This window comes from Blastocystis sp. subtype 4, assembly GCF_000743755.1.
Source record: "Blastocystis sp. subtype 4 strain WR1 chromosome Unknown seqid_0038, whole genome shotgun sequence".
Taxonomy (NCBI): Eukaryota; class Bigyra; order Opalinata; family Blastocystidae; genus Blastocystis; species Blastocystis sp. subtype 4.
This window is the reverse complement of record NW_014569509.1, coordinates 36,778-51,370: the sequence shown is the minus strand read 5'-3', so window position 1 is coordinate 51,370 and position 14,593 is coordinate 36,778. Positions and strand designations below refer to the sequence as shown.

The 14,593-nt window shown below is 39.3% G+C and overlaps 5 protein-coding genes across 5 annotated transcripts; 4 read left to right on the top strand and 1 right to left on the bottom strand.

Annotated features, from left to right (window-relative positions):
* Window positions 1-3,008: 3,008 nt before the first annotated feature.
* Window positions 3,009-3,374, top strand: JH06_2434 (hypothetical protein; the record flags this gene model as incomplete). The annotated part of the gene is made up of 2 exons (XM_014673519.1): window positions 3,009-3,086; window positions 3,117-3,374. The coding sequence occupies 2 exons, from the start codon at window positions 3,009-3,011 to the stop codon at window positions 3,372-3,374; spliced, it is 336 nt and encodes a 111-aa protein (XP_014529005.1).
* A 1,931-nt stretch (window positions 3,375-5,305) lies between these two features.
* On the bottom strand, window positions 5,306-6,652 carry JH06_2433 (ribosomal protein L9; the record flags this gene model as incomplete). The annotated part of the gene is made up of 5 exons (XM_014673518.1): window positions 5,306-6,005; window positions 6,036-6,122; window positions 6,152-6,173; window positions 6,201-6,513; window positions 6,545-6,652. 5 exons carry the CDS (start codon window positions 6,650-6,652, stop codon window positions 5,306-5,308), a joined length of 1,230 nt encoding a protein of 409 aa, XP_014529004.1.
* A 400-nt stretch (window positions 6,653-7,052) lies between these two features.
* Window positions 7,053-7,790, top strand: JH06_2432 (hypothetical protein; the record flags this gene model as incomplete). The annotated part of the gene is made up of 2 exons (XM_014673517.1): window positions 7,053-7,126; window positions 7,157-7,790. 2 exons carry the CDS (start codon window positions 7,053-7,055, stop codon window positions 7,788-7,790), a joined length of 708 nt encoding a protein of 235 aa, XP_014529003.1.
* A 253-nt stretch (window positions 7,791-8,043) lies between these two features.
* On the top strand, window positions 8,044-8,701 carry JH06_2431 (hypothetical protein; the record flags this gene model as incomplete). The annotated part of the gene is made up of 5 exons (XM_014673516.1): window positions 8,044-8,226; window positions 8,283-8,322; window positions 8,353-8,460; window positions 8,491-8,554; window positions 8,584-8,701. 5 exons carry the CDS (start codon window positions 8,044-8,046, stop codon window positions 8,699-8,701), a joined length of 513 nt encoding a protein of 170 aa, XP_014529002.1.
* Window positions 8,702-12,274: 3,573 nt separating this feature from the next.
* JH06_2430 (19Sproteasome regulatory subunit) lies at window positions 12,275-13,765 on the top strand (the record flags this gene model as incomplete). The annotated part of the gene is given in 9 exon segments (XM_014673515.1): window positions 12,275-12,310; window positions 12,322-12,522; window positions 12,550-12,660; window positions 12,691-12,888; window positions 12,919-13,054; window positions 13,084-13,384; window positions 13,414-13,543; window positions 13,573-13,635; window positions 13,667-13,765. The coding sequence occupies 9 exon segments, from the start codon at window positions 12,275-12,277 to the stop codon at window positions 13,763-13,765; spliced, it is 1,275 nt and encodes a 424-aa protein (XP_014529001.1).
* Between the last annotated feature and the right edge of the window lie 828 nt (window positions 13,766-14,593).

Genomic DNA, 14,593 nt, shown 5'->3' with positions numbered 1-14,593 from the left:
AGAAGAATGAAACAGAGTGTGAGAAATAGAATGAATGAATAGTGAATCGATGAAGGGATGAGAATCATAGCGATTAGAAAGAATGAAATGAATAGAAGTGGGAGTTCAGCATTGATTATGGAAAAAGAATGAAGAATAATACCAATTGAGAATCTATCATTATCAACTCACACTGCACTTACTACTGAACCCACAATCTTTCATACTCATTAGGTATTATTCATGTTTACTAACAATCGTTATGAATAACAGGAATATGATTAATCATATTTGGAAACAAAGAAAGATAGTAAGAGAATGAGTATAGACAATGCTAAAACAAAAACGGAAGAGCCGATAAAACAGACTGGAAGACTAGTTGGAAGGATAATTGAGAGATGCCAACTCTAATGATGAGATGATTGCATTACGATAATGAATGCTGAGAGAGAAAAAACTGGTCAAGAATCTTACAATACCCTTAGAGGTTTCTTCTGAAACTATCCAATTGACTGATGACATTCCATACTTCAAATGAATCACAAAAGCATAATAACTATCTTCTGGATTCATCTTACGGGACCACTGTACCATGTATTTGCTCCTGAATAACAGTTCCAATCAAAATCGAATCAATCATGAGTCACATTCTTCAACACATAGATTCACCAAGCAACAGTATCAATTCCTTTATCTCCATACACTCCCAACATCTCTTCATCATACAGATTACATCATCCTTTCACTTCTCCTCTTTCAACGCTCGTTATCATCATACAAACCATCCTTTTCACCGGAATCAACTTCCTCCCAACAATCCTGACAACTGATCCCAGTCTACCCCATTCACCTCCTCCGCTACTGGTTCATCATTGTCTAAGCCCATCTCCTTATTATCACCCTCTTCTACATTCTTTAAAAATGTTGATTAATAGACAAGGCATTTGTTAGGTGAGATCGTCTGTTATTTTTGTTATCGAATAGAGTCTCACATCATGATAGAAAACTGTTACCTATCTTCAAACGATAACATAAAGACTCCAGATTTCTGGCCGTCATCAATCATTCTAAATCGCTAATCAATTGATACCAACAAAGAAAACAGAATGAGGAGACTGAGAACAATTAGTACTTTAACATGAATGATAAGAGGAGTCACGAATATGACTCATTAGTACTGAAAGTCAACAGATAACATGTCTGTTGCGTAAACTGCGTATAGAACCACTTTCTGAAGCAATCTTTGGAGTTCCTGAATACTGTCCTAAATCCTGTGATGGATTCATTGACTTGAATGCAACCTCAATACTATCCAAAGATGGATAGCGCCCAGTAGGCCATCTGCAAGGTCCTTCGAATTGCATCTACACATAACCAATCAACTATCAGAAATGTCTACACAAGTATAACCGTATTCCAAAAGACGCTGTTTCAACAAGTCTCGATTCTCACGAATCGAAAAGTCCGGTATTCCTTCTTCCCAATAGAATGTACTTGCCAATTTCTTTATCACAATATCATCACCAGAGTAGGATTCAGTGCTCACACTCCGTTCATAATCCCATATGTCCATATCGTTGTAACAAAAAGAGAAATTCATTTAATATCGATAATGGACTTATACTAGGCATAAAAGAATCTGACAGAATTGACACATTTTCCAAAAATAGAAACAATTTTACGCAGTTTCCTAACATCATTTCTAATCAAAATGATCTACCCAAGGTTTATAACCAAAGATAGGTACAAATTTTGCAGTTATTCTTCCGTTGCACTTCGATCAGGAGTCTTCAACGAAGTCTTCAAAAGGATTCGTACGATAACTGAGAAGCAAAGACCACAAATTTCAAGCAACTCTGAACTCCAAATGTTTGCCGGATAACAATAATAATCCGTTAATCATCTCAAGAAATATCCAAACTTGATTATGATGAAACTAGTAACTCATAGTTTCCGATGATGACAAAACTTTCAGAAACAAACCCCATTTGTCTAGCACAAATCATCACCAATACTAGCCAATTCTACGAAACCTAAATGCACTTTCCCATTAACTATCAAATTCGTGAGAATAGTAGAAACACTCATTAACCATCTGTTTCCGTTTTACTACGTATATCACCACAGATATAACAATTCCATATCCATAATAATTAATTGCCTATCAACTAACGCTACTTCGATACATTGGTTGTGATCCACCTTCGTTGTATCATACAATCCATTTATCAGAACGACAAAAGACGATACAAAGATTGGGATTAGAATCTCTAACTCCACTATTCTTTTATGAGTATCCGAAGCGCTGTATATAGAATCTTTATTTTGTCACAGTTAGATCGATACATACTGCAACATTGAAAGGAGTCTGGAAGAACGAAATGCTTCATACAACACAATATTGAAAGCGGTATTGGCATAGAGAGTATCTCATAATCTAGTTTGTGAACCATGAATATACATTTCTCTCTTTTGTCGATGAATGCACGGAACTCAATAGTAATGATGCGGGACGACGTAGAAGAGCAATTCACTTATTTGGACAGTTGCTGACCGATCCACAACTGCCTTCAAATCAGGAAACCGCTGCCTTGTTCTTTGAGTTCTTTTCAAAGCGATTAGATGATTTTATGATAACCGAAGAAGCGTTAAATGTGATGATTGCCATCGATAAGACGTATCATGACTCCATTCTTGTGGGTTTCGTCATTGTTGCTTCATTAATAGTTGTTAGCAAAGACCTTTATTACTTCTATCAGTACAGATATCAAAGTTGGGACCCTCAAATATTCTTCACGCAGACTCGTTTATAAGCTTCTACTTTCACTTCTGCCCTCTTCTTCTTTGCTTTCAGAGACAGATAATCTCTGTCAATGCATTCTCTCCGTAGGTATTCTCTCCTCACTGAGAACTAGATTGTGGATGGTGAAAAAGATCCAAGAGGCGTTGTTCAGGTTTGTTCCATCATTCAACAAGTCCTAGAGCGATTTGCCTCGCAATTGACCCCCAATACCCTAAATGATTTATTTATGTTTATCAATGGTTATTTTCCTGTCACATACATCACTCCTCCTCTTGTGGCGGGAAATCGTGATGTGGTGACATCTGTTGAATTTCATTCATTTTATCATTTCTAGGAAGATGTTTGTACTGCTGTGGCCAATACCTTAACTGCAACTTCTCGTACCACTCCACTCCTGCTTCCATATCTGGAAACTGCACTTCGTGACACCAGTCCCAACAGCAAAACACAAGGAGCAGGTGTTTTGCGTCGATTATGCGAGAAATGGGGATGGAGTGAAATTATGTGTCCAGGATGTGTAATGACAGAGGGAGAGAAACAACGATGGATTGAACTGGTGATAGTAATGTTGGAGACAAAGATTGACTTGTAGGAAGAATATGTTGAGAGTTCGTCATCTACTCCCGAAGAAACACATTTAATTCACGTTATTGAGGTCATGGCAGCCTCCCAAGAGAGATATTGGAGAGATGCGCTTCAAGAAAAGGCTGTTGCCAACATAATAAAATCCCCGGTTTCGCCGTCTAATCTCCATTGGGCTCAAATCCTTCGTCAGACAACACGAGCGGATCCTTCACTCTATGAGACATTCGTAAATCAATTTTCGGGACTTATTCAGGATTGTCAGAATACAGACATTTTGTAAGAATTGATTTTTGTTCTGATTTTAGAGATGGGCTGATTGCCATTCTTTCCACTGTTATTGTTGCACAGCATTCTGAACCATCTGATGACTTGATACAACTTCTCTCCTATTTTGTCCAATCCCTTAGTCGGGTCTCGTCATCCTCTCACCAACTCCCTAATGAGAATTCATATCTATTATTGGTATTCCAGAATTTGTGGATTTATTGATAGTGTGTATTAGAATTGGATAAGGAAGGAAGTCTCCCAAATGAAGCCGAGTTATGTGAATGGCTGATGAATCTCCATCAGATAGATGAGACGGATTTGAGGTATGTTGTAACTGCCATATTGAACCATCATGGAGCGAAGCTGTGTGATGCATTAGTAGCCAGTGATATCAACTCATTGACTTCTTCTATCATACTGGAAGAGATTGTTAAGTCATCTCAGCAATCTCTGCTCACTAACACTCTTCATCAACATCTCTCCTTGAAGGGAGTTTCATCATCATTGACAGAAATCGGAAGGAAAATTGTTCATGTATTGACATCCAAAGAAAGTGAGCTATGTGTGTGTGACACTCTTCTGGATCTGATCACAGTATCATTAGCAACAATGGAACAAGACTGTTCACTTGTTATTGAAAATGTGTTCGATCTGCTGAAGAGATGTCCTACATCCAATCAGTTCACTTTACTCACTCAAATTGCTCAGAAGATTCCATTGGTTGAACCATTTCTTCTTCTTACTCACATTCAATCTGATGAAGAACTCTTTTGTCTTATCGATCATTCGCCAATTTGTGAGTATGTGATTCGATTTGTGTTCCTCTTTGTCCAATCTCATTCTCATTCTATCATTGGACATTATCTTCCTCAAATCAGTACAATTCCTATTGAAGTGGAAGAATCGGAATTCGTCGAATGGGTTAGCAAACACCAGTTTTTCGCTCTGATGGACCGAAAAGAAGTGTTTGCGACATTTACAGAGTGAGATTACGGCATACTGAATCACTCAATAGATTCATTCGAACACAAACAACAATAGAGTCATCTCGATGTTCGTCTCTTCAAAAGTGGTCACTCTTATCACTCCTTCATGAATCAGCGATTCCCGATTCAATTCTTCATTCGTATATCACCTTTGTAGGATCGAATTTCACATTGGTAACTCTTTCTGATAAAATGATTGAGAATCTCGTGGATCGGCTACTCTCTGTAGCATCCTCTTGTGAGAGTTTTCAGTTGATTTTCCACATTCTCCATCTAACCCAGCACTCTGAGTCATTGCGATTACGATGCATCATGCTAGTCATTAAGTCAACATCAGTTAACACGTAGGCTCTACAAAGAGATGTTGCGATGGAAGAGGCTCTGAAGGACTTGCATCTCCTTTTCACCCAGAGTCCAAATTCAGTTGTACCAGATCTTGCAACAATTATCCCCTTGTTGGCACAAAAGTTGGATACCAATCAGCCTGTATTCAGAATCTTGATTCTCCGTCTGTTCCGAGACTTCGCTAATCTTCCACTCACTGTCGTGTTCTCATATGCTCCTTTAGTTACTCGAATCCTGGAACCAACATTAAATGATTCGCAACGGGCCATTCGTGAGATGGCTGCGCGTGTACGGAATCTGTGGCTAATGATTCACTTTCTTGTGTGTTGGAACAAACATATCACTTGGATGAACCCTGGAAAATGGATGAAATATCAAAAACGTTTATCATTTCAGTTATATTGGGATCCTCTGTCACTGCTGGTGGTAGCAATGGAGGCAACTCTGATGAGTCTGATGACTCTTCTAATCGTTTGGAACGTTTGGATCGTTTCACGGCCTTCGATTGTTTCGATTTGGTTTGACTCGGTTTCAACCGCTTCGATACAGATTTAGGACAATACGTGCCGAAAGGCCGTCCTGGTCCTCGTCGAACAGTAACAGGTGCAGTCAATATACGCTTGCTTGTTAAATCCTTCTCCGAGGGAATATTCCGTTTCAGATAGGGATAAGACTCATCCAGAGCAACTCTGGTAGCAACATCTCCTTTATTGCCTCGTAATAGAATTGTGGAAAAAATACGACTCATAAAGGCAGGCGACAACGTGTCTCCTGACTGGAATGTATGATGTGGACGTAATACAAAAACTCCATTTTTGCTCCTCATTGCAATCAACTGTCTATTTACATGCTTAATATGATTTCCACGAGGAAAGGAACGGCAGAGCGAATACTGCTCATAGATCGATGTATCATCCACTTTCTTCGTTCGATTTGACTCTTTTGGGATTTGAATCTCAGAACTCCTCGAATCCTCTGAAATCGCATCTTCAACAATCACGGGTTTTGGAACTACTTGTTTCGCTTGATACTGCTCAAATCTATGAATCACTTTCCTTTTCCTCCATTACAATCGATCAATCGCAATATCCAGATCCCTTTCTTCTTGTGAGAATGCTAGGATTTCCATTGATCGCAAACTGTGAGGTTTAGGCTTCCTAGAATTGGGCAGCCCCAAAAACGATACTCCCAACAAACAAACCAAAAGACTCATTCCGTGAATTCAATTTCATCACCATGATTCTTCACTTTCAGCTTGTGATGACGCTTCATTCGCTTCAGTTGCTTCACCTCTTCTTCCGACATGCGAGTGATCGACAGCTTATTATCGACAATCGTCATATTCAATTCACTCAAATCGGAAATATTTCCTGCATCATCTTCACGAGCAAATCGATCCAATGTCAACTTGGGACCCTTTGGCCGTCGTCGTTCAATCTCTTCGGGTGTTGGCTCTCCTTTCACAGGTTGATGCGGAACCAAAGATTCATCAATACCCAGTTTCTTTCGATTTAACGCCACATCATACACTGCAAGTTTGCTGGGATACTAGACGTCATATCTCCCTCTCCAATGCAACAAGGCAATTCCGCATATATCCTGGACGAACGAGAACGACATCTCCCTTCTTTCCCAAGTTCCACATGTCCTGTAAGAGGATAATCGGAACAGATTTCCTAAACTTCATTTTGGCAGACACAAACTACGTCACACTCCGAGTAAAAGAGAAGCTGGTTCCTATTCTCGGTACTGCACTACAATATCACAATAAATCAACTACTCCCTACCGGAGAACCTGCATGACCTGTTTTTGGAAAACGAAAACTATTCCAGAAATCCTGCCAATTTTTCACAACCGGTGATTTGGAGTTCTCTCACTAATTCTTGGGTTTCTTTGTACCCGACTTGTCGTTTTAGACTCAATGACGGAGTATCGTCCTTCTCGTTTTGAACTCTACTTCAAGAGTAGTTCTCGTTTCCAACAAGCGTTCATCGTATCCTTTCTTATTTGTCTATGACTCTAGATTTCTGTTGCTTCGTTCCTAGCATTGTCACCGTTCTATGGTCTTATCGGTGTTGTTGTCTTAATGGTAACTTCCTTGACTGTGGGAGCTGCTTATTTCCTCTCTACGAACTTGAGAGATGCTAAAGAAAAGCCGCCGTATGTTTTCCTTCCATGCCTAACATTTAGGAAGTCGGTTTTGCATGGCGAGCCAACACCGAAGCGTGTCTATTCAATCGAGGAACTTCTCGAACTCAAGGACACTCTAACAGAAGATGCTCCATTCTTCCAATATCAGATCATGAACAAACGTTCCCCTTCTCGTTCTGCAACTCCAATGAAAGTTCGCGATAACTCAGCTAACAATCACCATCGTATGTCCATTCGCAGTGCTTCTCCTATGATCTTCTACACTTCTGGAGAGAAACGTGTTGGATCTCGTTCCGTAACTCCTCTGATCCGCAAACCTGGTGACATTCTTTCCGAAGTTGATTCGTTGTCTTCGCATCCTCGCGGTACTGAAGAGTTAATGGACTACTATGCAGACGACCCTGCATCTCTGCCTCAGGGAGATGTGACAGGTCGTATTCAGTGGATTCATCAGAACAATGGTCGTATTCGAATGGTAGGAAGAGTGCTGTCGACACGAGATTTGTTCTTTCACTTCAATGATGTTGAGTTGAAGGATGGACAGAGTTTGAATGTTGGGGATCGTGTGGTGTTTGAGATTTCGGTGTATAAGAATTTGGTGTGTGCGAAGCATATTCGTAAGGTGGAGAATACGAGGTCCAAATCTTCTGTTAATGTGCAGTCAACTCCATAGGGTGATTATGTGACATATTCCTTTTGGTATTGTTTGTTGAATACCACACAGTAATGGCTTCACTGTATGTACACATATGACTTTGACAAATAGTCCCGATTTCTGTCAATTGAGTTGTCAACGATATTGTCTTATCTCGGAACTATTGTGGAGTTATGGTATGTTGTTTCCACTTTAAAGATGCTCATCTATGTAGCCTGCTGTTGGATCCAGTAAAAACGACGAAGCCTGTGAAGTCTGTTGCGGTTGTGCCATGCTTCCATTTCGTAGCTCTGTTCGTGGAACTGCTCCCGTTCCTACTTCAGGTACGTTGTATTTCCTTGGAGATAACGTTATAGCGGATTACAAGGATATTGTAGACGAAGCCCTTGACTTATTTCGAGGAAATGTCTATTTTGCAAACTTCGAAATCAAAGGACCTGCAGATCGTCTCCTAGTTGTACTCATATTGTACATTAGTCGTGTAAAGGTTTAACTCTTCATTGATTCTAGTGTTTGAAGGATATTGAAAAATGCAAAACAGCAGAGGAAGGTTTCTATGTAGGATGCTCCTCATTTCTAGCAACCCGTGCTCTGTACCTAACAAATGCAAAGAAAATGCACACACCAGGTTCTCCAGGCTATTCATTGAACCGTCTTCTTTTTCCTCCAAAGAATGAACAAGAGAAAAGTAGAATAAATGGATTGGATTGAGTGGTAGCAATGTATCATGCATATATGGATCAAATCCGAATTGAATTGTCAAAGCGATTAGTTGAGAGAGTGTAAGAGTGAACTTGTACTGTAACTGTAGGTACCGTGAAGGTGATTGGAGTCGTAAATGGTGGATGACATTTTTGAAACGAGATTTCATGAACCTGGAACTGACATTAGTATATGTATGTTTCTTAAACAAGCGTTATGCCAAATGATTTTCCTTTTCTTGCTGTAGGCGATAATAGTATTCTAACATAGATATGTACCACTCACTACGTAAAAACTTCCAATGAACCCTACTTCTTTCCATTTTTCAAATCCATTTCACAATGACTCCAATTCAATCGATTTTGAAGTGTCATTGCTGCCAACGCATCAAAATCAAATGTCAGGAGAGTTAGCACCAATTTCCAGTCATCTGCTACATGGTTGCCCATAGCATCAATCAAATGTCTATATGTAACTCCCTACACGAATATCTACATCAAATCGACATACAAAGGTTGTTGTTGATCTATTAGATTAGAACAAATTCAAAAATGTACATCGCCGAGTCATTTCTTGAAATAATGACTGATCAGAAAAAACATCCAAAGGAAGAAGTTGGAGATTTGAGACAGCCGTCAATCGAGTAAGTGAATCATAATAATTAGAAACAGGACAATCAGAAGGAGTTGAACTCCATGTCCAACCAATCTCTCGCTGAAGCTCTAAAACATGTTTCAGATATCCCTGTTGTAAAAGATGAATTGCAAGTGATGTAAGAATGACATCAATTTGATAACAAGGAGGAATGATCTCTTGTAATTCAGAATGACGGTTCTCTTCCATTACAAGAAACCGATAAACATCAGATAACCCAGTAATTATACCTCGAACCACGAGCATGAGCATTAACTCAATCCCTGCTTTGTGAGCAAGACACACATCCAAAGGAGTATTCTCACATGGTTGAAAGATGAACAAGTGTGAATCCAGGAAGGATTGAAACCAAGACTGACATACGTATCTCAATGCATTCAAATCGCACCATCTATAAGAGGTTTCAGAGAGTGGAAGAGATGGACTAATAGCAACTTCAGAACCTGAACAGACTACTCCCTGTAATACACTGATACAAGCAGATGCTAATTCGAGGTCTCCTCCATAGAGGGTTGTTCTGAAAAGGAACAAAATATCGAGAGAGTTATGAATAACACGAGTCCAAATGGTCCGTTCCTGTTTACGAAGACAGTTGATTAGAAGTCGTGGGAAGAGAGAAGAAGAAGAGAGAAGAGACAGAGAATGATGGAGATGCTCCGAAGAACCGTGGTTAAGTGAAGAATGAATGAAGAACTCAAGAGAAGGAGAGAGTGATGGAATATGATGAGTGATTAGAGAATGAAGAAGCAGAGAAGCTTCCGAATTACGATCGATTGAGATAAGTTCGTGCAGAAGCGAATGAGCAAGACATTGTGTTTCAAGTTGAAGAGAGTGCTGATGAGAGAATATCCCGTTAGTAAACGAAATAACGGATATAGAGGAAGGAAGGAACCCAATAGGAATAAACTTGAGTTGATACTGACGTGGTCCAATCCATGAACGATATACAGAAGGAGAAGGCATAAGTTGAGGAAACCAGCACTAATATTTAGAGAGAGATAAAGGAATGAACATAGTAACGATGAGAACCGAAGAATAAGTAATAAGATTGAAGGAAAGAGAGAGAGTTGAAAGAATCATAAATCAAGATGACTTGAAAGCAACGATCAATGAGACTATGCTAAACATCAGAATATTCTACAAGATCAACTCGAATACATTCATGAAGCATTAGACGATCACAAGAGTAATCATGATTGAGAAGAAGAATTTCATCAACTAATCCCTTGTCTTCCGTCTCTTCATCCTTACTAGCTCCAAATTCCATTGGAGACGAAGAAAGAGAATGAGAATCAATTGGTAGAATGAAACGAGCAATTGAACCTGTGTGAGGAATGAGAACAGAACGGACGAGATGAAGAGAACAGTCTGCTATACATCAACTGAAATGAAAGAAATAACAATTCTCAATATGATAGATAAGCATTTGTTCACCTGCGAGAAGAACAAACAACCAATCATTCATACACCTCATATCCATGATACGAGCATCACCTGCAATTGTAATTGTAACAGTTTGGATTGCATGATCAGACTTCAAATCATTAGTATTAAAGAAGATCAAGGAAGAAGTCTCCCAATCATTCCCATCACTAACTCCACACACAATGATAGAAGATGTGATCCAACATACTGACATGATATAGTCTTCATCCTATATCATTATTTGTGAAATAAACTTACAGGAATTAGACCTGTAGCTACTCGCCACAAATCATTCATTCCTACATACAAACAAACATCATTACAAGTATACAGACACACAAGAGAAGACCCAGGATAAGTAACCATTCCAATCAATGGCCAACTACAACTGGAAAGGAAAGAAGAAGGAAGTGGAATGAGAGAGGGAAGAATAGAATGGTGTGATGAATGAGTACAAGCAAGAACATGTGAGTTATAAGCAAAAAAAGTTTGATCGTGTGAAGTACAAATGTTCACATCTTGTGTTATCAAAAATAACTGTGTACAGAGTCTTGTATCTCCATAGATCAACTCATCACCTCGTGCTGACCATTCATAACATGCACGTATTGTTGAGTGCCACCAAATAATAGATTCTTGCAGATTCCAAATCACTAGGCATCGGTCCTGATAGCACACACAAAGATGATTATTTTCCCAGTTCCATACCATAGAAGTGATTATGGAATGACTCGGATCCGAGGTGGGGTACAAATCATCGTAATGATGAATATTGAACTCAAAACAGTGAGAAGGAACCAAACTTTCATTCTTCCAACACAATCGATATACCATAATGGATCCTGTAGATTGGGAAATTGCTATCATATGCGAATAACTCCCAATACTAACATGTGTGGCTCCCTGTTGAAGGATCATATGAGCACCCGAGAAATAAATTCGGGATTGAAAGTTGATATGGAATAGAATACAACTACCATTATTTAACACCAGAACAAGAACACTTAATATCACGTCATAATCCAAGGAGACAATTTGAAGAGAAGAGGAAAGATCCTTGGTAATTTCGGGAAGATGAATCATGATAGGAACGGCAATCGGATATCCACGACAAACTCCATTCCACTCAACTTCAACTAAATTTCCCGAATCTGTTCCAAGGATCAGATTAGACTCCATTGTACTTACACACAATGGAAATCCGTACTCCTCAACGTTATAAATGGATCCAGGCTGTAAATCACAGCTTGGAACATAAGTGAGACGTTGAGAACCAGAATCCAAAGAGAAAAGACTCTCTAGATAGGTAATCGTGAACAGAATGATTATTCCCTCACCACACACTACGGCAAATTGCGAACTATCCCCTTTCCATACAACAAAGACCCGTTTCATGACATCTTCCGCAAGACCAGCGGCACGATGAAGTTCGCGTTGTGAAAGAAGGAGTGTTTCGGGTCCAGCAGACCAAATCTGGATAAATTTCGTTGTAGCAATAGCATACACCTTACCATCAGGGCTCAGTTGCATCGAACAGTATACGGAATCAGAAGGTGTCCGTAGTTCAATGCTATCACCACAAGGAATCAGCATTGCGAATGGATTAGAAAGGTGATGTTGGGCTGTGCGGCTATTCGGCACCGCAAAACCTCGGTCGCAACAACTCTTCACTTCTTCAAACCAACTGTGAAAGACTGATGGAAAACGCAAATCCCGTTCAAATGGTCGTGGTTAACGGTAGGAGTTGTATGTCTGTTGTGATCTCGTAGCCCTTCTCAAGAATATTAGTTTACTGAATCAGAATAACACATCGAAAGAAGTTCCTGTGATTCACCGTGTATTGCTCTTTACCCCGTCAATTCGGAAGCACATCGACTTTCAGAATATGGAAATGATTATCAAGCAATATATGAGTAATTCATCGGTTCTAAAGAGTGATCTGTTGCGAATCATTGCCAAGTACAATGTCGTTGTTTTCTGTTCCTTTTATGCATAGGAAGTGAGTGTAGAGGTGGATGCTGTGAAAGTGGAGTCCAAAGATATTGTGGATTATTACCTTGCTAGTATTCTCGTGTATCAACTTTTATCAATAAACAAATATGAGGATGTATTCTTAGTTATTGTTTCAGTCATTTAGTGTTATCAAATCATCCATCAATTGATTATGCATTTCCAGACTGTCGGCTATATGGATAAACAGAAGGAATATATTGTATGTCGTCTTTACACCTATCTGATGATATTAAATAACCATCATTATCCTCTTCCAACTCTTCTTCCCGATTTACTGAGCAGTTATCGCATTGGTTGTCTTCATAACAATCGGATTGTTTGTGTAAGGAATATGAGTGAACTTTCATTCCAGAGTGGCATATACAATTGTATTCTTCGTGTTTACATTGATGCTAAACAATACTTAACAGCAGCTCATTTCCTTCAGAAAACTGAATATCCTTCTGATGTATCTGATAAACAGTATGTCCGATACTGTTTTTATAAGGGTAATCAATCATATCCTTCTTCATCATAGCACTTGTATCTACGGTTCTATTAGACTACTCGGAGGCTGAACATTCGTTGTTCGTCATTCATAAGAAATATGGCAATCCCAATGGAGTCTTTGCTGAAGAGGTGGGAAAGCTCTTTATTCTGGTGAAATTGCTAATTGGAGAAAAGCCTGATCTCAACCAAGTGCCATCAACACGACCTCTTCGACCTTACCGTGATCTCGCTGTGGTGGTGATGCAAGGTGATTTATCGGCTTATAAACATGTAATTGAGCAGAAAAAGCAACAATTTGTGGAGGATGGATTAATGCGAATTGTGAGCAGGTAGGAAAAGGAAGGAAAGTCGATTGTAGATTGCATAATACTGTGATCCGAATTGCGTTAGTGAAAATGGCGAAGAGCTACAGTCGTATTTCGTTGGCAGAAATTGCCTCAATCTTGGAACTCGACAATGTGGAAGAGGCGCGTTGTACATGCATGCGAGTAGGAAAGGAAGAGAGAATATCAGATAGAACATTCGTGATGGTATTATCCAAGGTTGTATTGAAGGTGACTATTTCACTGCTGAAGACTCAGTTAGTATTGTACTGGAGAGTGATTGTGTAGAGTTCGGCGATCATGACAAACAAACCAACAGACTTATTCAGCAAGAAGATTGCAGTGTGTCTGAATCTACGAAAGGAGATTATCAAGAGTAGTGTATGAATGTGTTTGTTTAGAAATTTGATATCTTGATTTGGATACAGAAATGACCACTGGACGTTTTCTCTTTTCACCATTACTTTTTCTTTGGTCAGAGAGGGATCATTAAAGTAGGGGATGTTTGATTTGGATTGCAGCTTCTATCTGGAATGACTCGTGCTCTGGTGCCGTGTTGTTTATATACAGCTGCAAAATGGATGGTTGCTATCCACAAGAGTTGCCTTGTGTCTATCTCTTACTAAAACGTAACCCATATTGTAGTTCCTGACGTATCTCTACTTTGGTTTAGGGTAAGTAGCAGTTTTCGTTTTTGGCGATTCGAAGCGTTGCTTGTTGTTCGATAGCAAGTGATGTCAAAAATCCGCCAAAAGACTTGAATGCATCATTCTGTTAATAGTGGCGTCTCTGCTATTAATTAATAGTCATTCTAACAATTTGCAGTAGGTTTATAACTTCTTTCTTACCCGGAATCCCATTCGGCCTTGAACTCGATTTCAGGTGACCATAAGTTTGTTCCGGAAGATTGATTGTCGTGTCTACAGTTGGCTAGACCCTTTGTTTCTAGTTGACAGAACAATGACTTATATTGTTTAGGGAAAATCGTTGGATTGCTGTTAGGATAGTATGTGTAAGTAGAATGATTGTATTTTGCGGCATAACAAACCAGAGAGTTGATGTTCTTATCTTCTCTCTTCATATTTATGCTAGAATGATATTGGATTCCTACCGATGTGATTGATTCTGTTCAATATCGGATTTCACTCCACTAACACCATGTAGAAGTAGATGTTCATTGTTTGTTGAAAACATTGTTCTAAGAAGACGATTTAT